General features: G+C 43.5%; 2 protein-coding genes across 4 annotated transcripts in view; one reads left to right on the plus strand and one right to left on the minus strand.

Moving 5' to 3' along the window:
- The window catches only part of hps4 (HPS4 biogenesis of lysosomal organelles complex 3 subunit 2), a 54952-nt gene extending 53416 nt beyond the window's left edge, over positions 1-1536 (minus strand). The window contains exon 1 of the mRNA XM_078554667.1: positions 1421-1536. Coding sequence (XP_078410793.1) covers positions 1421-1461 — 41 coding nt within the window. The 5' untranslated portion in view covers positions 1462-1536. The remainder of the gene's footprint in view (positions 1-1420) is intronic.
- A 5013-nt stretch (positions 1537-6549) lies between these two features.
- Positions 6550-17681, plus strand: dgcr6 (DiGeorge syndrome critical region gene 6). 3 transcript variants are annotated; one of them, XM_078554453.1, is made up of 6 exons: positions 6550-6775; positions 8450-8635; positions 10726-10886; positions 13265-13365; positions 14063-14203; positions 16452-17681. In XM_078554453.1, the coding sequence occupies exons 2-6, from the start codon at positions 8526-8528 to the stop codon at positions 16527-16529; spliced, it is 591 nt and encodes a 196-aa protein (XP_078410579.1). In that variant the 5' UTR covers positions 6550-6775; positions 8450-8525; the 3' UTR covers positions 16530-17681. The 3 variants fall into 3 exon arrangements, with proteins under 3 accessions (XP_078410579.1, XP_078410581.1, XP_078410580.1); XM_078554455.1 differs by lacking the exon at positions 6550-6775 and adding an exon at positions 10320-10428 and having other exon boundaries at positions 8500-8635; XM_078554454.1 differs by lacking the exon at positions 6550-6775 and adding an exon at positions 10299-10428 and having other exon boundaries at positions 8501-8635.
- The last annotated feature ends 8046 nt before the right edge of the window (positions 17682-25727 follow it).

Here is a 25727-nt window from a genome sequence, read left to right on the forward strand (position 1 = left end):
TCAGACAGGGGCACCTCAAAGGAAAAGATGCAATGCAAAAAACTGAACTGTAATCTCCTGTGGTTGCATAGATAATGAAGGCTAATTATCATCTCAGCAGAAACCATTTCCTGTGAGTTATATCCCAGACTGAGGACATGATGCAAGTTGAAAAGAAAGCAGATCTGGGCGAAAGGCATGTTTGTTTTTTTTCCCTTTCAGGAATACGCAAGAAAAGGGGTTAAAAAGCCAACTGCAACCCTAGTTCTGTGTGCTAGTTTTGGTGTTCCAGGCCTGGTGTGCAAGGATGTGCTGTGAAGGTTACGGCTGAAGAACATCAAAAAGGCATCCCTGCACTTGTAGGTAAAAAAAAGTCCTCTCTCTCTAATTGCTGGAAGAATCTCCAAACCCACTGTTCAACTGCCAAAGTCAGCTCTACCAGAATCACCCAACTTAACACTGCACCACTGCCACCTACTCCTCATGGACAAACCGAAGGGCTGATTCATATATCTTTTAAACTTATTTTTGGACTCAATTTCGCATTTCTAATCTGTGTGTATGCGTGTTGCGTTTTTATTATTTTTTCTCATGTTTAGTAACTAATAAACTCACTCTTTCTTTGACTCAAGAACGCCTGGCTAAATAGGCTCCTTTTAAAACATAAATACATTGGGACTGGGAAAAAGTATCCACGAGGGAAGGGATCCTTTTTAAATTAACTTTGTTGTGACCAACCCAAGGGGGTTGGATAAAGAAGGGGAGCCAGTTCATCCATCCTACCCAGGAGCATAACAATTTGGGGTACCTTGTCCGGGGTCATAACAAATTGGGGGACCTCACCCAGGGATCGGTCGTAACGACATACCTCTGTACCCTCCTCCGGCCTCCAAGATCTTTGCACGCCTCCCACTCTGGCCTTTTGTACACCCTGGTTTTAATTCCTCCACCATTGGCGGTTGTGCCTTCAGCTAGCTAGGTCCTAAGCTCTAGAATTCCCTCCTTAAGCCTCTTCCCACTCCTCTACCTCTTTCCTTCTTTAAGATGCCCCTTAAAAGCAGCCTCTTTGACCAAGGCTTTGGTCACTTGTCAAAATATCTCCTTATGTAGCTAGCTCAGTGTTTAATTTTCTTTGCTAAAACCCTCCAGCGAAGCAGCTGTGGACAGTTTACAATGTTGAAGGCGCTACATAAAGACAAGTTGCTTTTTGACATTTCCAAAAATAAAACCAAGTCTTGCCCTTAACAACTTTTAATGCAATTGAATCCATAATGCATGGAAAACAACTAGGGAGTCAGGTCTGGGCTTAATGATTGCGCTAGAAGCAAACATTTACAAGGAGAACTGTGGAATATACCAGTCATTCCTTCGCAGACAACACGCTAAATAACCTCAACATCTGCAAATTCAAATACTTTCGGTCTAATGCACGGTCACTCACCATGCTGCGGCTTTCTGTTCTGTCTCAGTCGCGGTGGCCATTTACCAATAGCGAGGGCTTCCTCCAAGTGTTAAAAACTCCGGCATCCGAAATGCAAGCCCCATGGGATTTCAGAAGGAGGAACAGTGAGTGTTACGGTGCATTAGTTCACCTCCTCACAGGCAAGAAGCTAGAGCCACGGCTTCGCATCGATCCAGAGGCGCATTACAAGCAGAGGCTCCTCTCAGCCGCTGTCAAAACTCTCTTCCTCTTCCCGGTCGCTTGTCGTTTTGCGTTGCGATGTTAAACTTTGAAGTTATACCGGTTCAGTCGCCCTGCTCCCACCCTTCATACCCACAGCCACTCCTCCCAGATTGTTGGCTCTCTTGCTGGTTGGCAGTTCTGCAGCAAAGCATGAATTGGTTTACTCAACTCTGCTGGTAGCAGGGGGAGGAGAGAAAAGGGGAAGGCGGATTTCCCAACCAGCGAACCGAGGTCTTTCCAAGGATGCTGTTCTGGACTGGTCTACTCGCTGTGCAACTGTGTGATTATTCTGTGCTTCTCCAGAGCAGAGGCACACTCCTCCTTACCCACCATTTCCTGGGCATTTCAAGAAAAGGACAAACTGGAAGTAAAGTCTACCCAGGGAATTTGCTGTTGCCACGTTGATTTATTACCTAGGAGCATCCACATTAGGAGCAGGAGTAGGCCATTCAGCCCCTCCAGCCTGCTCTGCCATTCAGTGAGATCATGGCGTGATCTGATACCAAAGCAGAAAATGCTGGAAAAACTCAGCGGGTCTGTGGAGAGAGAAACAGAGTTCCCCATTCTGAACCCACCCAACGTGACTTCTTCAGAACTGGCTGATCTGATCTGATTGTGGCCTCAACTCCACATTCCTGCCCACTCCTAGGCAGAATCTTCTGTACGCATGCGAAAGAGCGCAGGCCCCGACTCTCCCTCCTTCCCCCTGCCCGCACAGGTAACGCCGAGCGCTTCCGGGTGCGCGTCACGCTGGGCGGGCCAATAAGGCCCACCCGCGTAAAATGGTAGCTCGCAGCCGTACGCAGGCGGCGATCGGCCCCACGCCCGCCGATGCCCACTCCCGACCGGCCTGCCCAATGGGGAGAAAATTCTCCCCCTAAATCCTTTGACTTCCTTGTCAGTCAAGCCTCTATCTACATATGCCTTGAAAATGTTAATTGACCCTGCCACCACCGCTTCCTGGGGAAGAGAGTTCCAAAGACTCATGACCCTCTCAGAGAAAAAGTTTCTCCTCATTTCCTTCTTACTTGGGAGACCTCTTATTTTTAAACTTGGTCCCCTAGTTCTAGCCTCTCCCACATGGGGAAACATCCTTTTAGCATACACCCTGTCAAGGCCCCTCAGGATCTCATGTTTCAATAAGACCACCTCTCAATCTTCTAAATTCCAATGGATACAGACCCAGCCTGACCAACCTTTCCTCATATAACCACCCGCCTCCAAATCCTAGCTATCAGTCGAGTGAACCTTCTCTGAACTGCTTCTAACGCATTTATATCCTTTCTTAAATAAGGAAACCAAAACTGTACACAGTACTCTCGATGTGGTCTCGCCAAAAGTTTAAAGCTTCTCTCCTTGCTTTCTCAGGCATCTCTCACTTGCATCTATTTTCTGGGCATATCTAAGTTTAGGATCCACGTTTTAACTTACTATTCCTGCTGTCAAACACTTGGAGTTAAGCAGCACTTTTTTGTGCCCCACATCTTTCAGCTCTACTTCACTCCTTCACTCTTTCCCCTTATTTCAAATTTAACATTTCTATCAGTCTCCACTACTTGGTTCCCCTTCCTTCACCTTGAAAATCATATATATAATTCAACACCTATTACTATTTTTAAAACAGCACCTCAGCAAGGACCACATGACATGATGCTATATACCAGAACAATCTTAAAATGCCAAGCTCTCCTACGCTGCAACCTGAAACTAACAGGTAATGACTTCAATTCAGTTGCATTTATATGACGCCTTTGACATAGTAAAGCACTCCAAGTTATCAATCATAACTGAGGTTTTAAGGAGTGTCCTTGAGAGAGAGAGAGCTGGAGAGATTTAGGGAGGGCATTCCAGGGCTTTGTGTAAAAGGAATGCCACGAGGTGTTACACAGATAAGCACAGGTAATGGGCAGCAAGTGACGGTGTGAGAATTAACTAGGAAAGCTTGGCTGGAGGAGGTGGATTTTGAGGAGATTTATTTTTGAAAAATATACTTTATTCATAAAATATCTGGAAGAACATTACAAAACATTTCTAAATCGCCATCACAAAAAGTGCAATCAGATTCAACTTTTACACATGGATCACGAAGAGCTTCAATACAATCAATGAATATTACAATCATTCCAATATGGTCATTACAGACAATCAGACAGTACAATGGTATTGGAGTTATCAACATACATCATGCTGCACTCTGAGGTACTTCAATACAATTATAATACAATTAGTATTCAATGCATACCTTCATTGTGAGCCACACAGCCCGAGAGGTCTATACAATTCCCAGCCCCTCGGTGCGCTATGACAGAAAGGTCTTACACAGCGACCTTTCCCCATTGCGCCTTTGCGAAGATTATAGAGGTGGAAAGTATCACAGAGACAGCTAAAGGATCTGCCACAAAAGGTGGTGCAAAAGGTGGATAGTGAATAGAAAGTAAGAATCAAAGTGCACTTGGGAGGGGCTATAGGACATGAAGATTATATTATAACAATAGAATGAAGCTAGGCTGTGGGAGACAAAAGGCAAAGATTATAAATGGAATGTACTGTAGATGAAGAACCAGTGCAAGACTTGCAATCTCTGTAACAGTCCCACTGGAAGTGTGAATAAGCGCCCAACAATGTGAGAATCTCACAGAGAGAAGGATAGAAGGGAATTGGGGAAATCCTAAAATAAAATTTTAAACATATTTGTATTTATATAGCACTTCAATGGCCTCAGGACACCCCAAAGCACTTTACAGTCAATAAAGTACTTTCTGAAGTGTAGTCACTGTTGTGGGAAATTCTGAAGCAAATTTGAACACTGTAAGCTCCCACAAACACCAGAGATAACAACCACAGAATCTACTTCAATGATGTTGGTTGAGGGATAATATTTGAGCGGGGAAAACTTCACTGCCCTTTGAAACAGTGCCATGTGATCTTTTCCAACCACCCACAAGGTCAGATAGGGACCTCTGTTTAACATCTTATCTGAAAGACACCACTTCCAACAGTGCAGAACTCCCTCAATTACCGCACTGGGAATGCCAGTCTTGATTCAATGGTCATGTCTCTGGAATGGGAGTTGAATCCACAACCTTGGGAGGCAGGAGGGCTGAGCCACAGCTGACACCTAAGAAAATAAATTAATATTAAAAAATTGTTAAATCAAGTGCAATGGAACAATTTGCATCACCCAGCACTCTCACCCATTGCTACCCTTCAAATTGAGCAGGCCATTCAGCCCCAAACTTTATACTAGCCCCCAACTACTCCAGCAGCATCACAGAATGGTTACAGCACAGAAGGCCATTCCGCCCATCACATATGTGCTGGCTCTCCAAAGGAGCAATTCACATAATGCCTCTCCACCACCCTCTTCCCACAACCATGCACATTTTTCTTGTTCAGATAATAATCCATTTCCCTCTTGAATGCCTCCGTTGACCCTGCCTCCCCCACACTTGCAGGCAGTGCATTCCAGGGCCTAACCACTCACTGCATGAAAAGGCTTTTCCTCATGTCACCATTGCCCCTTTTGCCAATTACCTTAAATTTGTGCCCTCCTGTTCTTAATCCTACCACCAATGGAAACTATTTCCCCCCACCCCCCCCATCTACCCTGTCCAGGGCCTCATAATTTTGAATACCTCTAACAAATCTCCTCTCAGTGTTCTCCAAGGGAAACAGTGGCAACTTCTCCAATCTATCTACATAACTGAACTTCTTCATCCCAGGGATCATTGGAGCATGAATAGGCCATTTGGCCTCTCGAGCCTGCTCCAGCATTCAACTAGATCATGGTTGATCTTCTACCTCAATGCCATCTTCCTGCATTATCCCCTGTCATTGGTATCTAGAAATCTTATCAACCTCTGCTTTGAACATCCTTAATGGCCAAATCTACACAGCCCTCTGAGGTAGAGAATTGCAAAGGTTCACCACCCTCTGGCTGAAGATATTCCTCCTCATTTCAGTCCTAAATGGCCTACCTCTTATTCTAAGACTGTATTCCCTGGCTCTAGATCCCCCCCACCCCCAGCCCGGGGGAACATCCTTCCTGCCTATACCTCGAAAGAATTCTGTACACTTCAATGCAGTCACCTCTCATTCTTCTAAACTTTAGAGAATACAGGCCCAGTTTGCGAAATCTCTCCTCAGAGGACTGTTCTCTTGAATCTTTTCTGCAGTCTCGCCAATGCCTTCACCTCCTGCTCTTGATGGTGTGGTACTCAGAACTGCACCCAATGAGGCCTGACCAGCGTTTTGTACAGGTTTACTGTAAAATCCTCACTCTTGTACTCAATGCCCCTGTTTGTAAACCCTAGGATGCCATATGCTCGAAACGTCAACTGTATCCCTCTCCGCAGATGCTGTCAGACCTGCTGAGTATTTTTTTCCAGGTATTTTTGTTTTTGTTCCATATGCTTTATTAGCCACTCTCTCAACCTGTCCTGCAACCTCCAATTATTTAAGCACATATACCCCAGGTCTCTATACACATGCACCCACTTACAAATAAACCCTTTATTTTATATTTTTTTTTCCCCCAAAATGAATGACTTCACACCATTAGCAGAGCAGAAATAATACAACCCATTCCAGTCCTCATCTCCCTCCCTCTCAAACATCTCTAACACCATAGGAAAAATCAACTGCCCTCATTTATGGTTAATCCCTGCTCCCCCTCCCGCCATCTTAGGTCACCCCACCCACTTCATTCACGTCGAGCTTCCCCCACTGGGAGAACAGCTGCAGGTGCTTCTGGGCGGAGGTCAGGCGACGTCGGATACGCAGTGAGGTCACCCAGGTCACGTGAGCGCGGTCCCGCAGCCGTTGTCGGTGCCTCACCCAAGATGGCGGCGGCTGGGCGACGCGGCCCCGATGCCGTCGGCGACGCCACACTCAAGATGGCGGCGGCAGGGAGAACTGAGGGAGGGACGGTTAAAACCGTTTGGAGCGCGGCCTGGTGCAGGGTTTGCTTTAAAATGGACCTGGTATATTTGAGTTAGTTGTGGGGGTTTTTTTTTGTTGTTGGTAATTTTGTTTAATACTTTAAAGCAATGGATGTAACTCCTATTTAGCATTTCCCCTTTGTGTGCAAGAAGCGTTCGCTTTCTCTTTACGGTATAACTCTTTTGCATTATTTGAGGAGGCGAATCCGAAGATTTTAAGGCATATTTTAGAAGTTATTTGTGGGAGGTTTTGTATCTTATGTGCGGGCACTGGGCAGATTCATTTGCCTCAGCATCAACTTCAAGCTGGAATCAGGGTTGCCAACCCTCCCGGATTGCCCTGGAGCCTCTAGGAATGAAGGATTAATCTACTGGGCGTTGCTATGAGCAGATGCCGTAGAGAGAAAAGAAATCCTCGGCTTTTTAAAAAAAAATATTCTTTCAACGCTTTTCTATAGCTAATAGCTTTAAGTTATATTGGTGGGAATTGAACTGGGTGGGTGGGTGAGATGGGAAGTCATGCAATCACTTGTCCAGGACTGAGTGCAACCGGAGTTGGCAACCCTATGAAACCAGAGTATGAATTTCCCCCATCTGTAGATGAAAACAATTCACAAAACGTCTGTCCCTGATCCAGGTGATGAGTGAAGTGTCCTAATGTAAGAAACTGAGCAGCCAATTTGTGCAGTGCTAATGAGCAGATAAACTTTACATTGAAGCAAACTTTACATTGCAAGGGGGCATTGCAGTTTTGACACCCTGATTAAATTTTAAATGTGCAAATTTATTTAATTTGGCCAGAATGCACATAGGCCACTATTTGAACATGAGACTGCTGGCTGACCCAACTTTTAAAGTTTTGAGTTCGCACTCTGAAACCAAACCTATTGTTAAGGCAAATAAAGCACCTCTATCAAGGGGAAGTAGCTGAAATGGTTGGGTCAAGAACGATTGATTCCCTGACAAACTGTTACCGCGAAGGCAGGTTTTTGACAGACCGAATCATTTGCCTTTTGTGGTTAGGTGTGATTCCAGTCTCATTCAGGTGGGGTTGCCAGCCCTCCAGGTTTGTGCTGGAGTCTCCAGGAATGGAAGATTAATCTGCTGGACACTGCTGTAAAGCAGCTCTGGGAGAAAAATCATAGGAGCCCTAAAAACAAATTTCTGCTTTTTTTTTCCAATTTCTTTCGACATTTTTGACTCCTAGTTATAAAAGTTATCTGTCGAGGGAAAAGACTGTTTACTGGGCGGGGCAGTTAGAGTCAGGAGATCAGGTAGTGAAATTTCCAGGTATATGTCCAGCTAGAGTTGGCGACCCTACATGTAGATTTTCTCTCTTTGGTCTCTGTTGTTACAATTTTGCTAAAATTCCTTAGTGATATACTTGATTGAATGCTGCCTTAATGTGAAGTGTGGTAATCCTCACTTTTATCCTGTGCTTTAGTGTGCATTTTCAAAAGATAGGAGCAAAGGGGAACAACTATAATTCCCTTTGCAAAGTTTGCATGTGGCTTAAATGGTGGTGCAATTATTGATTCTATAATTAATTTAATAGCTGTTTAAGGTAGCAGTTAGTAAAAGTAGAATGCTGGGTGCTTTGAAATCAAAAGTTAAGTTCCTCTCCTTTGTTCTCTGTGCATTACACAATTTCTGGTCAATGGGAGGATGAATAAAGAAATTCCGTTCTTTGTATCATGGTAACAGAGTGCAAATATGTAATTATATCAAATGTCAAATTCACTCATCAAATGAAAAAGATAAATACCTATCTAAAAGTTTGTGCAATAAATGTATTTCATTTTCTGCAATTTAGTAACGTTAGAACTGATTATTATATTTCTTTTAGGAGAGGAGACTCCTAGTTGAAAGGAACCAAGTACCTTGCTACTGGGGTAATTTTATCATAAAGCTTCCATTCGAAGATGAATAAAAACATAGGGGTGTATGAAGAGCCAGCGGATATCGCTAAGCAGCAGGAACAGCATTATCATCTTCTCTCTCAGCTACAGAGTCTGGTCAAAGACTTATCAAGGTAGCAGAATGTTGAATTCAGACATTCCAAGATTCAGTTTTAGGCTATTCCTGCAATCTTGCTGAAAATCTCTGAATAATGTACCACATTTTATGATAAACCAATTCCCTCCTTTTCAACTGTACTGGAATGCCTTATGCTACTCATTTTTAATGATTTATAAATTTCAGCTGCTTTACTTTAAAAATCGACCAACGAAGCATGAACTTGGTCATTTCTTTCTTTAAATAAATTTAAGTAATTTTGTGCTTCAAGACTTGCACACAAAATCAAGGCTGACACCCGTGTGTAGTACTGAGGAAGCACTGCATTGTTGGAAGTGCTATCAGTCAGCTGAAATGTTAAACTAAGACCCTGTCTGTCCTCTCAGGTGGACGTAAAAGATTTTATGGCACCATTTGGAAGAAGAACAGAAGTATCCCCAGTGTCCTGGCCAATATTCATCCCTCAATTAGCATTACTGCAGATTATCTGGTCATTGTTTCCGGGAGCTTGCTGTGTACAAATTGGCTGCCATGTTTCCTACACAACAGTGTCTGCCCTTCATCGACAGTAAAGCACTTTGGGACATGCTGTGGTTGGGGAAGGGGATATACAAGTGCAAGTTTTTTTTCAAAAAGTACCTAAAAACCTATTTGGCACTTTCCAGCTCTGCGTTTTTGAATCTTGTTTGATACACTTTACTGAATTATTATTCCTAAATGTTGTCTCATCGTACAATTCAATTTAAAGTTGAGACATAATTGATTATTGATTTCAAAGTGCATGTCATGAATCCCTTTTGGAATCTGCATAAAAAGATCAGTTGAGTAAATAAACCTTAAAAACATCCCCATATACAAAGCCCGACCCCCCTCAAGCACAGAATAGTTTAGTCAGTGAAGGAAGCTAATTTTTGTTTTCATTTTCATCATGCTGCATCCTCAGGAATCCAGTCGCTTTCCTGGGTGGAAATAATTTGAATGATTGAGGTATTTAACAGGCCCATCCTCAACTGGTGTCCTTCAATTGAATTATATTCTCCACTCTAGGATGTTGATTCGAATACTCGGATGTGGGTGATAATTAATTGCAGAAGTCGTCCCCTGCACCTTTGGTTAGAGTGATGCATGGTGCAATTCCATCAAATAGATTTGAAGTTACTTTTGAATACATTTGAAGTTACGGCATGCCAGTGACCTTTGAAGCCTGAATGAGTCCGTGTTCCACATGGACATAGAACTTGAAAGGTTTCAGCCTTATTTCATTAACTGAAGATGTTCCTCAACGTCTGGCTGCACTCCAGTCCCAAGCTCCTCATCTTCAGCCACTTAGTGTGGGGTTCAGCAAGTTGTGGAACCTCCTGTTGAGCTGCTCCAGGTCCTGACCAAAGTAGCCATCCACAACTTGGATGCGGCCTGTTGGGTGGTCACTGCCTGATCATCTTCTGTGGTTTTGTTCAAGCCTGGTTGGCCCTGAAGATGGAGTACACGGTGTCTGTTGGCACCCTTGAGGCCTTCCATGATTCATGGGCACTGGAGGTGGCTTGGTGGATAGGGAATATGATATTCAAGTTCTAAATTTCCTTTGTTTTTGTTTGAGTTTTTTAAATTAGTTGCACCCTTTTTTCTTAAAAAGGGCACTTTTTGTTAGTTTTTTTCATTTGATGACACTGGACAACCAGTGTCTCCTTGTTTAATTAAAGGAGGAGAAAACAAGCAAGTTAACTTTCCAGGGCAGCAACTTCCATCAGAATTGAAAAAGAATTACAGATGAGTGGTATTGAAAAAGGAATAGACAATGGTACAACAATGGTAAGGAGCGTAAAATACACATATTCTGATTTTCTTAAAAGTATTTTATTTACTTCCCATTGTCTCGTGTTACTGCCAGTTCAGCCATTTAACCTTTTTCACATGGAGCATTTTAAAGGTCATTCCACTACTCTCTCACTCCCATCTCATGCTTTTGACCTTCCCTTTCTAATCCTTTTTTATCTGTACTTTTTGCCAACTACTCCTGAGATGCTAACGTGTCTGTTCTTTCCACAGACCCTGACTGATCAGAGGTTCGCTTTCTTGTAATGGCTTTTTTCTTTCTTCCAATTTTAGCTCATGCCAACAGCGTTTGTCCTACGATATACTAAGTAACCTGGCCTTGGCTTTGATCGATGGCACTGTCTTTGAGATTGTTCAGGGTTTGCTTGAGATTCAGCATCTGACAGAGAAAAACCTCTACAACCAGCGTCTGAAATTGCACAGTGAGCACAGAGGTAGGACTGCTGTGTCTGTCCCAGACTGAAAACCAGACTTTAACAGATGAAAAGGGAGGAGGGATATAACCTTGTTCTAAAATGTGGTTCTACTTAAACATCAAATAAAGATTATTCTGTCTTTGCTATAGAGGATATAAAAATCATTCCAGTAACAGCTGTAAATCAGGAGGTGGAAGGGAGAGGGGAACTTGGTGAAATTACAATCACTAGGGAAGTGGTACTGAGCAAACTGATGGAGCTGTGGGCTGACAGTCTCTGGGTCCTGATGGACTTCATCATGGGGTCTTAAAAGAGGTAGCTAATGAGGTAGTAGAGGCATCGGTGTTAAAATTCCAAAATTCCCTAGATTCTGGAAAGATTCCATCAGACTGGAAAGTAGCAAATATAACCCTTATTCAAGAAGGGAGGGAGGCTGAAAACAGGAAACTGTGGGCCAGTTAGCTTGTCTGTCGTGGAGAAGGTGTTAGAGTCGATCTTTAAAGAGGTCGTAGCTGAGCACTTAGGAAAAACACAAGGTAAACCAGGAAGAGTCAGCATGGTTTTGTGAAATGGAAATCACGTTTAAGCAATTTATTGGAGTTCTTTGAAGGAGTAACATGTGCTGTGGATAAAGGGGAGCCCATAAATGTACTGTACTTGGATTTCCAGAAGGCATTTGATAAGGTGCCACATCAAAGGTTATTGCGGAAAATAAAAGCTCTTGGTGCAGGGGGTAACATATTATCCTGGGTAGAGGATTGGCTGGCTGGCAGAAAACAGAGTTTGCATAAATAGGTCTTTGTCTGATTGGCAGGATGTGACTAGTGGAGTCCTCCAAGGGTCTGTGCTGGGGCCTCAACTTTTTACAATTTACATCAATGATTTAGATGAGGGGAATGAAGGCATGGTAGCTAAATTTGCAGATGACACAAAGGTAGGTAGGAAAGTGTGTTGTGAAGAAGACACGGGTTTGCAGATGGATATAGATAAATTGAGCGAGTGGGCAAAAAATCTGGCAGATGGCAGACAATGTGGGAAAATGTGCAGTTGTTCACTTTGGCAGGATGAATAAAAAACAGAGTATTACTTAAACAGAGAATGACTACAGAATTCCGAGGTGCAGAGGGATCTAGGTGTTCTCGTGCACAAAAAGTTAGTATGCAAGTACAGCAAGTAATCAAGAAAGCTAATGGAATGCTATCCTTTATTACAAGAGGAATTGAACATTAAGTATGTTATGCTTCAGTTATACAGGGCATTGGTGAGACAGCATCTCAAATACAGTGTGCAGTTTTGGTCTCCTTATTTAAGGAAAGATGTAAATGCATTGGAGGCAGTTCAGAGGAGGTTTTCTAGATTGATAATTAGAATGAGCAGTTTGTCTTATGAGGAAAGGGCTTGTTTCCACTGAAATTTAGAAGAGTGAGGGGTGACTTGATTGAAGTATATAAGATCCTGAATGGCCTTGACAAAGTGGGCGTGGAAAGGATGTTTCCTCTGGTGAGTCGAGAACTAGGAGCCACTGTTTTTAAAATTAGGGGTCGCCCTTTTAGGACAGAGATGAGGAGAAATTTTTTCTGAGAGTTGTGTGACTTTGGAACTCTGCCTCAGAAGGCAGTGGAATCAGGGTCACGAACACTTTTAAGGCAGAGGTGGATTGATTCCCTTGCTTCACAAGAATCTAAGGTTATTGGGGGTAGATGGGAATGTGGAACTCGAAACACAAAACGATCATCCATGATCTTGTTGAATGGCGGAGCAGGCTCGATAGACCGAATGGCCTACTTCTCCTATTTCGTATGTTCGTATTGGCAAAAACAGCTAGTGATGCCGGGACCACTAATGTTACTATTTTAAAAATTATTTAAAAGTTGTCTAGTGGAACCGAAATATCGGCAGTGTTTCGGATTACCAGCCTGCTGTGCCTCAGGCCTGTTCCATCATATCAGTCTTCACCAGACCATTGCCATATCCCTCTTGATGGCAGTTTGAGCACAGTAACAGCAGAGACACGGGGCCAACTCACTTGGAAAGCCTATGATAGGGCGAGGCTGAACAAATAAATAATTTTCTGCTACTTCATGAAAATTTAAAACAACTATTTGCATTTATATCGCATTTTTATGTTGTAAAATCTCCCAATGCAACTCTCAGAAGCATTATCCATCAAAACCTGACATTAAAATAGCTGATCTACGGATGCGTTGTTTATGCTGTTGCAGTGGTTATGATGCACTATAGGGTTTATTTAATTTGTAAGAAAGGCTTCACAGTTCGCAAGTGGATCTGGGAACAACCACTCTCCCCTAAAAAAAAAGAGTTCTTTACAATAACTTGTTTCTTAAATTAAAATTTTGGGAAGAAAATATTTCATCAATACTGTTTTTGCTCTTAAGCCCTTAAACAGGAGCTGCTGAGAAAACACAAGGAGGCACTACAGAACTGCAAGAGCCACAACCTCGCAGTGCTCAGAGCTGCACAGCAAAGGGAACTTGAGGTAAGAGAGTTAAGATAAACTGCTTTCAAAATAGCTTTAATCCTTTCACCAATCTTTTCTGATTTGTCTACTGTTTTAGCACAGTATGATGTAGTTTCCAGGGATTTGCTTTTCTAATTCATGAGTCATATTCAGTTTCTGTACATGACTTTGTGGAATGGTCTGTATATGTTAAGTGGTAATTTTAAGATAACATACATAAAACACCCAGGGTAATGGAATAAGGCTTCCAAGGTAGTTCCAATATTTGTTCAGATGACGGTATAAATCACAGTTTATTGATACTCCCTGAAATGTGTCATGACACTGGAAAATGTCACTCTGTATTTCTGTTTTCATTTTTAATACAGTTTAAATGCTTATTCCTAAATTATACACTGTATTGAATATATTCCAAATGTTCAAATTTGGCCACTTATAATCAGACACTAGGATTTCAAGTGGTTGTGAACAGAGAGCTGTCTCCAGGCTGTCAAAGGACTTAAAACCTATACCAGCTCTGACAGGGAGTCTGGCCATTGTAAAACACCAGGGAAATAGGCAAATATAATTTTTCCCCACCCAAGATTGCTAAGGTTGTACAAACAAAGGCTTGACTTCTTCCCTTACCATCAACATAAATTTGGGGTAGAGCCAGTGATTTTCTTTTCTCCTGTCCTTAACTTTACCAGTCTGAATCTCTCTCACATTTTTCTAGGCCTTGGAGCAGAGAGTTAAGGATGAGCAAAGGATGATGGATGAGAAGATAGTCTTGGAGCTGGATCAGAAAGTTATTGACCAGCAGAACACACTGGAGAAGGCTGGTGTTCCAGGATTTTACATTACTACAAATCCACAGGTGAATCCATTCATAAAGATATATTATATATAATCCTTTTTGTCACTTTTTGAGTCTTTCTAATTGGTGTAAAATGTAATTGACAAGCATTGAACCAAAAGGAACAGATACATTCACTATTACACTTCCAAAACCTGATTAAGCCTTAGCTCCAAATTTATGCATCAGTAATGTTTGTGTATTCAGGTAATAGCTGAAGGTGGGGAGAGGGTGCTCAAATGGCAGAATGAGCAATTCTGCTGAGAGGACTTGATGGACCTCTGTTGCCAAGCTGCATATCCATAGGCTCACTTTAAGCAATACCTCAAGAAATCCACCAGTGTATATGTGTGCTATGTCTGGTATTTTAAAGCAGAATTATCAGTGTTACTTCTGCATTCCTATTGGCAGTGAGTTTATCCTATGCTGTGAAATTGAGCTGTATGGAGCTGAAAGGTCCCAAGTTCAGTACTATTCTGCTGAATTAGTTGATGGCAATAGCAATGTTGCAATTGGTCCCATTGGCCCTCAGTTAGGGAGGGAGAAAATATGCCTTGGTTTGCGCTCGCTCTTGCTATTGAGCAGCCTTTGTTGGAAGTGCATATATATGCGGAGAGAATCTAGGTTTAGCTGGGATTCTTCCCTTTGGTCAGTTAGCCTGCCAACATTGAGGTTAATGTTAGAGTTGAACTACCTGCTGGAGTCAGGCCAGTAGTTGAATGGCTGCTTTCAGTATTGGGTGTCAGGAGTTAGCACAAGTGATGTGGTTTATTTGGGATAGCTGTAAGATATAAACTTCTACCCTAAATTTAAACTGGTTAAAGGAAGAGGTTTTTTTAAATATACGATATAGTTAAGTTTGGTCAAGTCAGGCCTTTATACATACTACCTTTCAAAAAGGAATTGGATAAATATTTGATGGAGAAAAATTACAGGATATGGGGAAAGAGTCAGGGAGTGGAAATAACTGGATTGGTCTTCGAAATAATGAGCACAGACTAGATGGGCTGAATGAGCTTATTCTATGCTATACTATTGTATTATTTTATGCTTGAATATACTAATCGTTACATAGTATTCACAGCAAAGAAACAGGCCATTCAGTCCAATAGATTTGTGTTGGTGTTGAAGCGTCACATGAGCTGCCCCCTCCCACCCCTTTCATTTAGTCCCATCTAATTTTCTTTCTGTTCCTTTCTCCCTCATTTGTTTATCCAGTTTCCTCATAAATGCATCTATGCTATTCTCCTTGACTTGTCCTATTGTAGCAAGATCTGCACTGTAACCTTTTTGAAGTAGGGTCTCCTAAATTCCCTATTGAATTTATTAGTGACTATTTTGTATTTATGGCCCAAAGTTCTGGTCTCGACGACAAGTGGAAGCATCTTTTCTACGTCTACCCTATCAAACTCTTTTATAATCTTTAAAATCTCTATCAGGTCACCCCTCCTCACTCTTCTTTTCTAAAAAAGAGCCACAGCCTGTTCAATGTTTTCTGATGGGTGTAACTTCACAGCACTGGTATCATTCTAGTAAATCTTTTTTGCATCTCCTCCAATGCCAGTACATCCTTTTTATAGAGGCCAGAAGTGTTTAGAGTACCCCATGGTCTAACAAGGTTCTATACAAATTTAACTTCTCTGCTTTTCAACCCAGCCCCTGTAGAAATTAACCACAGTGCTTTGTTTGCTTTTCTTAATGGCCTTATTAACCTGTGTCACTATTTTTAGTGCTTTATGTGTCTGTAGCTCCCGGATCCCTCTGTTCCTCTACTCCATTTACCTACTTACTTTTCAAAGAGCATGTGGCCTCTTTATTCTTCACCCCAAATTGTATCACATCACACTTATGTTGAGTTTGATCTGGTTCACCAACTACTTTTGGATATTTTACTTCCTAATGATAGGAAGAACATTTCCCAGTCCACACCAGTGTCAAGAAATCCCAAATTAGATACCGGTGGGGTAGGTTGCTTTGCTTTAAGCGCAGGTCACCTGAAATCAGGCAAACCAGTGCAAAAGATTGAGGGATTTCAAATGCAATTAACATGCAGTGCAAGTCGAGCTTCTGCAATCTTTTACGCTGAAAACCATTGTGCTGGAAGCTGGCTCTGCCCACAAACTTTACCACACCTCAAGATCAAATTAATGAGCAGGGCAAATTTCTGCTGAGTGTGGTGCTTTATCATTGACAGGAAATTGTGCCCTTGATGGGTGTTCACTTCCAGTGGTCCAAGTTTTAAATGGTTTCATTTCCCTTTATCTTACAGGAGCTGACTTTACAGATGAATTTGCTGGAACTGATCTTAAAAATGCAGCAAAAAATGTCTGAATCAGGGAGTTGCTGATGTAGCAATGTCATTGGGTCTAATTCAAAGAATGTGTGGAAGGACATTTAGGCTCATTTAGGAAATTTCCAGAAGCCACTGGATTAGAAATAACAAAACTACAAACCTTTAGTATCCACCATCCTGACTTGTCAAGTGCTATTTGTACAGGAAATGATACACACTTTGTGATTGGTTAAACAGTGAGGTTCCTGAATCCTTCAACTTGGATTATGTTAGATGTCAAATCATTGTACATTACATACAATGTGAAAAATGGATCATAAAACAGAACGCAGTTGTTCCTGTTCTACAGTTTGGTTCGAATGCTGCAAATTAGATCGGATATTTGATTTGCGCCCCTTTCGATTTAAATGGATTTTTAAAAAGGGAGAAGTTCAACTTACACAGTACATTTTCAGGACTTATTGAAATGTTACATTGCTTATCTTTGAATGTGATTGGTAAAACTGTGACATTGATATCGAGAGTCGTACTCACTGAAGTACATCCTTTGTGCAGTCTCTTTTTTTGTTTTATGCATATTGACTAAGAAGGAATCGTGTAAATGAATGTACAAAACCACATCAATTTGTATAACCAGGGAATCTTTGTACTGAAGGTTAGGAAACAAGTGCAAGAGAATGATATACTGACAAGGGAAAATTGTAATTACCATTTCCAGCAGATTATTTTTGTTATTGTTGTAGGTTCACTGAGAAATTGTGTAATCATTGTTAAAAATGTATAACTTAATGTTACACTTTCTGTGGTCTTTGTGAATGGGAATCTAGCATTTTGTTGGAAGTAACTTTTGTGATATCCCTGGAACATGGGGTAAAAGTGTCACAATACTAACGTAAAATGACTATCTGTTAATTATAAATCTAGGAAACGATTTGTAATGTAAAGGGGAGATGAGGTAAAATCAGGAGCAGGCAAGCCAGACTTGTGATTATTTCGCCAAGTCCACTCAGTGAGCTACCACACTCCTTAACCGTCACAATTTAAATTCAGAAATCACCTTGGCATGCCATTGTTGTGTATCTTTAATTTGGTTTGCTTTAGGTCTGTATATGATTCTGGTAATTAATTTTCAATAGTTGAACATTCCACTTTTGTTTTTCACACCATTGAATAAAACTTCTATTTTTTTAATTCTATTTAAAATCATACTCCGCTTGTACTTTGCTGTTTTTAATCCTTTGTTCAGTACGTGTACTTCTTTTTATGACTGGGTATTTAGAATGTGCAGCAAAGCGGTTAAGTCAAATTGTGTGACGTTTGGAAATGATTGTGTCCAATTTGCTTTTGCTGATTTTGGATGGTTTTTTGAAAAATAGCCAAAACATGTAAGTCAAAGCACCCAGATTTGTATAGTATATGACTTGGTACATGTGAGGTTTTAAAGCAGTAATTTACTGTGCCTTATTTTGAGAACCAAGACTATTCAAATCACAGATATTCTTCCTGTGATATTTGAACTGTAATATCCACATACACTTCTCGGGATGGAGAAGGAGATCTGTATCTCCTCAGCTTTCAGGAGTTGCCATTCATGTTTTAACAGTCATGTATTGCTGGGTGATGCTTAATTTGCAGGATTATTTTTAAATGTATTATCACCAGATAACCAGGATCAGGTGTCATCAGACCTACCCTTGTAGTTCCCCAAAGAACTTGTGCCTCTCTGCCATGGGAAAAGGCCAAAAAGGTCCGATAAATTAGATCCTCATTGATTCTGGATTTGAACTTGACCGTACAAGGTCACCAGGAGGGTAGAGGAAACGTTTCAGAGACACCCTGAAAACCCTCCTGAAAGGATGCAACACCCCCACTGATCTGTGGGAATCTCTTGCTCGACACCGCCCAAATTTGGAGAAGAAGCATCCGCAGAAGTGCCAACCATTTGAGTGTCTTTACAAACAGCGGAAGGAGCATACCAAAATCCAAGCATCCCACCCACCCACCTCATCACACCTACCTGCCCCACCTGTGGCAGAGTGTATGGACCCGGCATTGTACTTTTTAGTCACCTCAGGACCCACAACTCCAGAGTGGAAGAAAATCATCCTTGGTCCTGAGGGACTGCTGAAGAAGAAAAACGACAAGGGACAATTCCAACTACTGGTGCTGATTGGCAGAAATTTCTACTGGCAAAAGTAGTCTATAGCCAATTGCTACTTTACTATTTACTACTGGTCCTTTGTTCAGACTTTTTGGGTAGACATTTTAATTTCATGCATGTATTAATCCTCTGTTTTTCCATTCTAATTCCTAGTGGTGTAACCTGTTACATTCAAGATGACTGACTAGTTATCATGGGTGGAATCCTCCCAGATTTGCACTAAGTGTGGTAGGGGGCAAGTAAAACTATGTTTAAGCCGCCGGCCGGGATGGTAGATTTTCATGCAGTATAGTCCCAAACCCACCATATTATTTATGCGTTCCTGGGAAAAAGGCCGTTTCTATGGCGGGCGGGCTCTCATTTGCCCATTTTGAAATCCTTGTCACCATGAGAGCTAAGTGGTGGAAGAAGTGTATACGCAGGCTGAAGCGTAAAAGACGAAAGATGAGGCAGAGGTCCAGGTGCAGTACTGATCAGGCTTTGTTGAATCTTACATGGCAAATGGACTCTGATGTTTCTGTTTGTACACCTTTTTCTAAGACCAACAATTTAGAGGCACTTCAGATCTTGTTCAGAAGACCTTGTACATTGGTCTGTTGTAGTACTGTGCCTTCATGTACAGTAGTTGCAAAATAAGATGTGAAAACTCAAAGTAAAAAATCACCTCGCCACTTCATCACACCGTGTCTAGCCACGTGCACACACCTCAGTGCTTCCAGCCCACGACTGCTGCAGGGAAGATGTCCACAAAAGGCAAAAAGACTGCAGCCCCCAGGTTCAGTGACACGTCACTGGAATGCCTTTTGGATACCACGGAGGCCTGCCGGGATGTCCTATATCCCCACTCTGGCAACAGGATGGGCAGCGGTGTGACCTACCAGGCTCGGGAGGCAGTAGCAGCGGTGGTCAGTGCCAATGCCCTTCAAAGGAGGACAGCCAATCAGTGCCGCAAGAGGATGAATGATCTCCATTCCACCAGGGTAAGTCACTCTTCTCACCACTCTTAACTCACAAACCCATCACTCCTACAGGGCCCTCACTCACTGCCGGTTCAAGAGACATCAGCCTTCACTCTCTCACACACCTTCATTGTCCTCATCCTGTCCATGGGACCACTTACCACCCACATATGCCAGGCATACTTTTCATCTGGCCAGGCAGGCATCCTGTTTACACTTTCTCCATCTCTATTCATATAGCACAAGCTGCCACACAACAACAGGGAGAGGTCGCAGACTGGTGGAGGAATGCCAGAAATCAAGGTCCTTACGAACTTCGGAATCACAGCCATCCAGTTGGCCAACGATGATTTGGACCGGTCCTGTGCTGAGGGTGAGGTTGGTGGTGCTCTACCAAGTGAGGGTCCAACAGCGCAACATCCATTAGACAACCATGCTGTGAGTGATCTGTCTTGTTTCACAAGCTGCTGCCATGCACTAATCATCTCCCCTTGCTTCCACAGGCACATCTGGGAAACAGTTGACGGAGTCCATGACCCAATCAAGCCATGAAGAAACCTCTGAAGAAGAATCTGGAGGCACCCTCCAAGAAGTCCTGTCACAGCGCTCACCCACACCCTCCAACAGTACAGAGACACACACCTCGGTTTAGAATAGCCTCAGGATCACAAACTGGTGAGCACATCACGTTGTCTGATCCATAGCAGGTGGCGGATGTGACTTCCTGGTGTCCAGCACTCTGAAGACTGCTGGAGGCTGGAATGTTGCTGAGTTCAGATGATGAGCCTCTGGACTTGGTCATGTCACAGTTGCTGGAGCTGCAAAGGCAAGCTAGGGAACAACAGGAAGGGATGTCTGCTGCACTCCTGAGATTGCAAAGCACGATGGAGGAGTCCATCTGCCTTCACTCTGAGGTGATAGCGCCAGCATGCCAATGCACTAAGGTCAACACTGGTAGGATGGTGGCTGCCATGGAGACCTTGGTCTAGGACAGTGGTCCTGCACTGCTGTGCAGGCTCAACTCCCATCACTGATGCCATAGTTGGCCTCCAACACTACGCAAGAGGGGTGCTGAGCTGATTGATCTCACTCAAGCTACCCCTTCTCCTCAAGAAGTCAACCTGGGGCACCCAGCCACCGATAGGGAGGAGGATCAGCAGATGCATACCCTGGGGCCATCCATCCAGGTGACTCCGGGAGTGTCCAGCCTATCCAAATCCCCTCTTCCTGCGACCTCAGCAGCTCCAGCTCCACAGGGCGAGGAGGGTGCCACTACCACACAGCAGGACCCCGAAAGCAAACCGGGGCCCTACAAGTCTTGGCCCTCCAGAGGACGCCCACCAAGGTCATCACAGACAGGGTGTCGCACTCAGCAGGCTGCCTCCACCTCCTCTGTGGATGTCCGGGGGGGCACCAAGACGTAGCGGCAGGGTTAGGAAGGCTGAGAAGAATTAGTTGCACAGCCTGCGCACAGGTGTCAATAACATGTACACACTATTCACTATTGTCAATAAACTCACAAGAATATCTCCCTGCCTATGGCTCCTTGTTCTGATGAGCAGTGTTCTTGTCACTCAGATGTGAAACCTTTCTGCACAAGATAAAGGCAGGTGTCTCAGTCCAGGGCCTCTTCCCTGTGCTTCGTGCAGCCTTCAGACCAAAGTGATGGCCTGGCCTCAAACTCACTTTATATATTACTGATGCCTGCACCTCGACAGTACTTGTCATTGTTGCCAGAATGTAGTGGGCAGGTGCCACAGAGTTCTCTCATTCTCTCTGTGTGTTCTCAGGACATTTAAAGTGGGGCTGGCCCCCATCTCTTCAGCATCTGTGAACAGCGACGCTGTGCTCCTGAAGGGCTCAGGTGCTGAAGGCAGACAAAGGATCAGCTGCTTCTAAATTTTTATGGCTGCATCTCTATGATATGACCTTGATCACCGCACGTAAGCGAGCTGCCCTTGGCCAGACAGGAGTCAGACATTCTCAGAGGCTATTGTAAAGATCTGTGGAATGTTGTCACTGCATGTTGTCATCATTCTCCTGCAATCGAGCTACTATTAGGGCCCCCACTGTGTCTCCATGACAGGAGCATTCTCTCAGAGGGTATTCGCGCTGCCATAAGCCAGACTGGAGTCAAACATTCACAGATGTGATGTGAGGATCTATGGTGTCACCTCACTGCACGTTGTTGTCATCATCATCCTCCGCAAATCTAGCAGCTATGAAGGCCTTCGAGAGTGCCTGTCTCATCTAGCCAGTGCGAGGGCCTCATCCTCATCATCGCCACCTTCAAGGATGTCCTCCTCATCGGAGGAGACCTCCAGATCCTCCTCAGCCAGCTCCTCTCCCCGTTGCAGCGCCAGGTTGTAAAGGGCATAGCAGACAATGAAAATGCTTTACACCCTCTGTGGGCTGTATTGCAGGGCTTCACCAAACTGCTCCAGGCACCGGAACCTCATCTTCAACATCCTGATAGTTTGCTCCACCAAGTTGTGGGTTGCTGCATGAGCCTCATTATACCGTTGCTCTGCTGCAGTCTGAGGCCACAGTACGGATGTCATGAGCCTCTGCTGGTAGCCCTTGTCCCTGAGGAGCCAATGCTGCAGCTTCTGTGGACCCTAGAAGACTTCAGGGATCTGTGACCCACTGAGGATTTAGGAGTTGTGCACACTCCCTGGAAACCATGCGCACACCTTCAGGATGTGTTCCTGGTGGTTGCACATCAGCTTGCACATTCAGCAAGTGGAACCCCTTGCAGTTGAAGTAGTTCACTGCGAGTTGTGAAGGAGATCTGAGTGCCATGTGAGTGCAGTCAATGGCACCCTGCACCTGTGGGAAGCACGGATCTGGGCGAATCCAAAGGCTCTTGCATCCTGGCTGTCTTGGTCCTGGGCGAAATGCACAAAGTGTGTGCCCTTGCAAGGCCGGCATCCGTGACCTCATGGATGCATTTATGGGTGGAGGCTTGTGAGTTGCCACAGAGGTCACTTGTGGAGCCCTGAAAGGAGCCACTGGTGTAGAAATTGAGCGCCATGGTCACTTTCACGGCCACTGGCCCTCCATGTCCTCTTGACGCCAAGTCCTGCAGTAGGTGGCAAATGTGACTGACCAGTTCACAAAATCAGAATCACAGTGCAGAAGAGGCCCTTCAGCCCATCGGGTCTGCACCAGCATGTGAGAAACACCTGACCTACCTACCTAATCCCATTTACCAGCACTTGGCCCAAAGCCTTGAATGTTATGACGTGCCAAGTGCTCATCCAGGTACTTTTTAAAGGATGTGAGGCAACCCGCCTCCACCACCCTCCCAGGTAGTGCATTCCAGACCGTCATCACCCTCTGGGTAAAAATGTTTTTCCTCACATCCCCGCTAAACCTCCTGCCCCTCACCTTGAACTTATGCCCCCTTGTGACTGAATCTTCAACTAAGGGGAACAGCTGCTCCCTATCCACCCTGTCCATGCCCCTCATAACCTTGTACACCTCGATCAGGTCGCCCCTCAGTCTTCTCTGCTCCAACGAAAACAACCCAAGTCTATCCAACCTCTCTTCATAACTTAAATGTTTCATCCCAGGCAACATCCTGGTGAATCTCCTCTGCACCCACTCCAGTGCAATCACATCCTTCCTATAATGTGGCGACCAGAACTGCACACAGTACTCCAGCTGTGGCCTCACCAAGGTTCTATACAACTCCAACATGACCTCCCTACTTGTGTAATCTATGCCTCGATTGATAAAGGCAAGTGTCCCATATGCCTTTTTCACCACTCCATTAACATGCCCCTCCGCCTTCAGAGATCTATGGACACACACGCCAAGGTCCCTTTGTTCCTCAGAACTTCCTAGTGCCATGCCATTCATTGAATGCTTCCTTGTCAAATTACTCCTTCCAAAGTGTATCACCTCACATTTTTCAGGGTTAAATTTCATCTGCCACTTATCTGCCCATTTGACCATCCCGTCTATATCTTCCTGTAGTCCAAGACACTCAACCTCACTGTTGACCACCCGGCCAATCTTTGTGTCATCCGCAAACTTACTAAACCTAACCCCCACATAGTCATCTATGTTGTTAATATAAATGACAAATAATAGGGGACCCAGCACAGATCCCTGTGGTACGCCACTGGACACTGGCTTCTAGTCACTAAAGCATCCTTCTGTCATCACCCTCTGCCTCCTACAACTAAGCCAATTTTGAATCCACCTTATCCATAGCCTTCACACTGTTGTGAAACCAGTCACGCCATATTGTCCGTTCATGCCACCAAATATGCCCAACGCCGACGGGTACAGAAAATCCCAGCTCATGTCTTTGCAACGCCATTTTGAGTCAGCCAAGAGTGGAGGTATGTGAGAATAGAATAGAGGGACATCTGACCTGTGGTTGACACTGACTGACTTAACTAAGGGACTTAGCACCTTGACACATTTTGAGCTTCACCATATTGTAGTGCACTTATTTTGAAGTGCCTTTATTTAAAGTTAAAGGCTAACACACCAGTTTAGTATTTTAATTCGTGTATTTCTAGAAACTGGCTGGCTTAGAAAAAGTACTTGCATTTATATTGTTCCTTTCGCAACCTCAGCCCATTATGTACTTTTGAAGTAAAAACAGAAAATGGTCAGCAAATCTGGCAACACCTGTGGAGAGAGGAACAGAAACATTTCAAGTCAATGCCTTTGAATTTGCTCACAAAGTTCCACAAACAGCAATGAGCTTAATGGCCTCAGGTAAGAGTTATGTGTACTTCATGGATATGGGGATTTTGAAAAGACCTTTGACAAGGCACTGCATGGAAGATTTGTGACTAAGAGGAGGGCAGTAGGCATCAGAGGGCTAGCTGCAGAATTGAAAGCAAATTGGCTACCAAACAGATAACGGAAAGTACATGAGAAAGGAGGAAATGCAAGGATATGTTAAAAAGGTCAGCAGAACAGGAGGCTTTTGTGAGGCAAAAACACCAGTGTTTTCAGTACTACATGGTTAAGAGTTAAATGTTGGCCATCATACTTAAGAGATATCTTCTGCTCATCTGTGTTTATTGTCACAGGATCTTAAACATCCACCTGAGAAACGCCTTGGTTCAACGTCTCATCTGAAAGATGACACCTCTGACAGTGCAGCATTCCCCTAGTTTTAACACTGAAGTGCTGGCCCGTATTTTCCACTCAACCTGGAGTGGGGCTTCAGCTCAACTTTGACCTCAGGAAAGAGGGCTACCAGTGAGCCACAGGTCCGAGAGAATATAGAAGAAGAAAAATATATTTTCTGATGCTTTATACATAAAGAAAAGATCAGCTAGTCCAATGAGTCTGCCATCAAAACTATCCCTCTGCCAGTCACATTCTTTTTCCACACCGCCCACCAAACTTGGCCTCTCCACCTCCACGTTCATACAATCTAAAAGCTTAAAAAAATCCTCAGCTGATTTAAATAATTTATCAATGTTTTTTATAACAGCTGCTACAGGCAATTGAGCAAGGTCCCAGTGATCATGCCACTAATACTGATACACTATCAAATTCGCCTTACCTTCCAAGTGATGTCCTCCACTCACAAGAATTTGTCAACTTGTCCTTAACCTCAAGAAACTTAAGTAAATTTCCAAGAAGGAATAACTTCAAAATGATTGTTCTTGAGTGTAATTCATTGGGTGTATCCCAGATATTGTCAGTAAATCTTAAAACCTTAATTAACATGTTAACACACTGCCCCCATAACCTCCACGGAATCAAAATATACAACTTCATGAAGAAAGTGTGATATGCTCATTAAAATTAAGTGTATTTGAAAGGGGTGGATGGATGCTGTGAATTTACATCGCATTTACAGCACAGAATCAGGGCATTTAGTCCAATGGGTCAGTGCTGGTGTTTTTGCTCCACACAAGTCTCCTGCCATCTTGCTTCACCTGACCCTTGTATTTCTTTCCCTCTTATGTATTTTCTGTTTGGTAGCCAATTTTTTTTATCAATGCTGCAGCTACTCCTCTGATTCCAACTGCTCTAACCTCAGTCACGAAACTTCCGTGCCGGAGCTTGTCAAGGCCTTTTCAAAATCCCCATATCTATGAAGCACACATGACGCTTTCGCTTTGATGGTATCTGGAGCCCTAGACGTTCTTT

This window comes from Cetorhinus maximus, chromosome 12 (genome assembly GCF_964194155.1).
Source record: "Cetorhinus maximus chromosome 12, sCetMax3.hap1.1, whole genome shotgun sequence".
Taxonomy (NCBI): domain Eukaryota; kingdom Metazoa; phylum Chordata; class Chondrichthyes; order Lamniformes; family Cetorhinidae; genus Cetorhinus; species Cetorhinus maximus.

Bases quoted from the DNA above. Each gene is read 5' to 3' on its own strand.
- dgcr6 (XM_078554453.1), top strand. From the start codon at position 8,526: ATGAATAAAAACATAGGGGTGTATGAAGAGCCAGCGGATATCGCTAAG. The intron at 8,636-10,725 runs GTAGCAGAATGT...TTCCAATTTTAG, and splicing joins CTGGTCAAAGACTTATCAAG to CTCATGCCAACAGCGTTTGT. The intron at 10,887-13,264 runs GTAGGACTGCTG...TTTGCTCTTAAG, and splicing joins ATTGCACAGTGAGCACAGAG to CCCTTAAACAGGAGCTGCTG.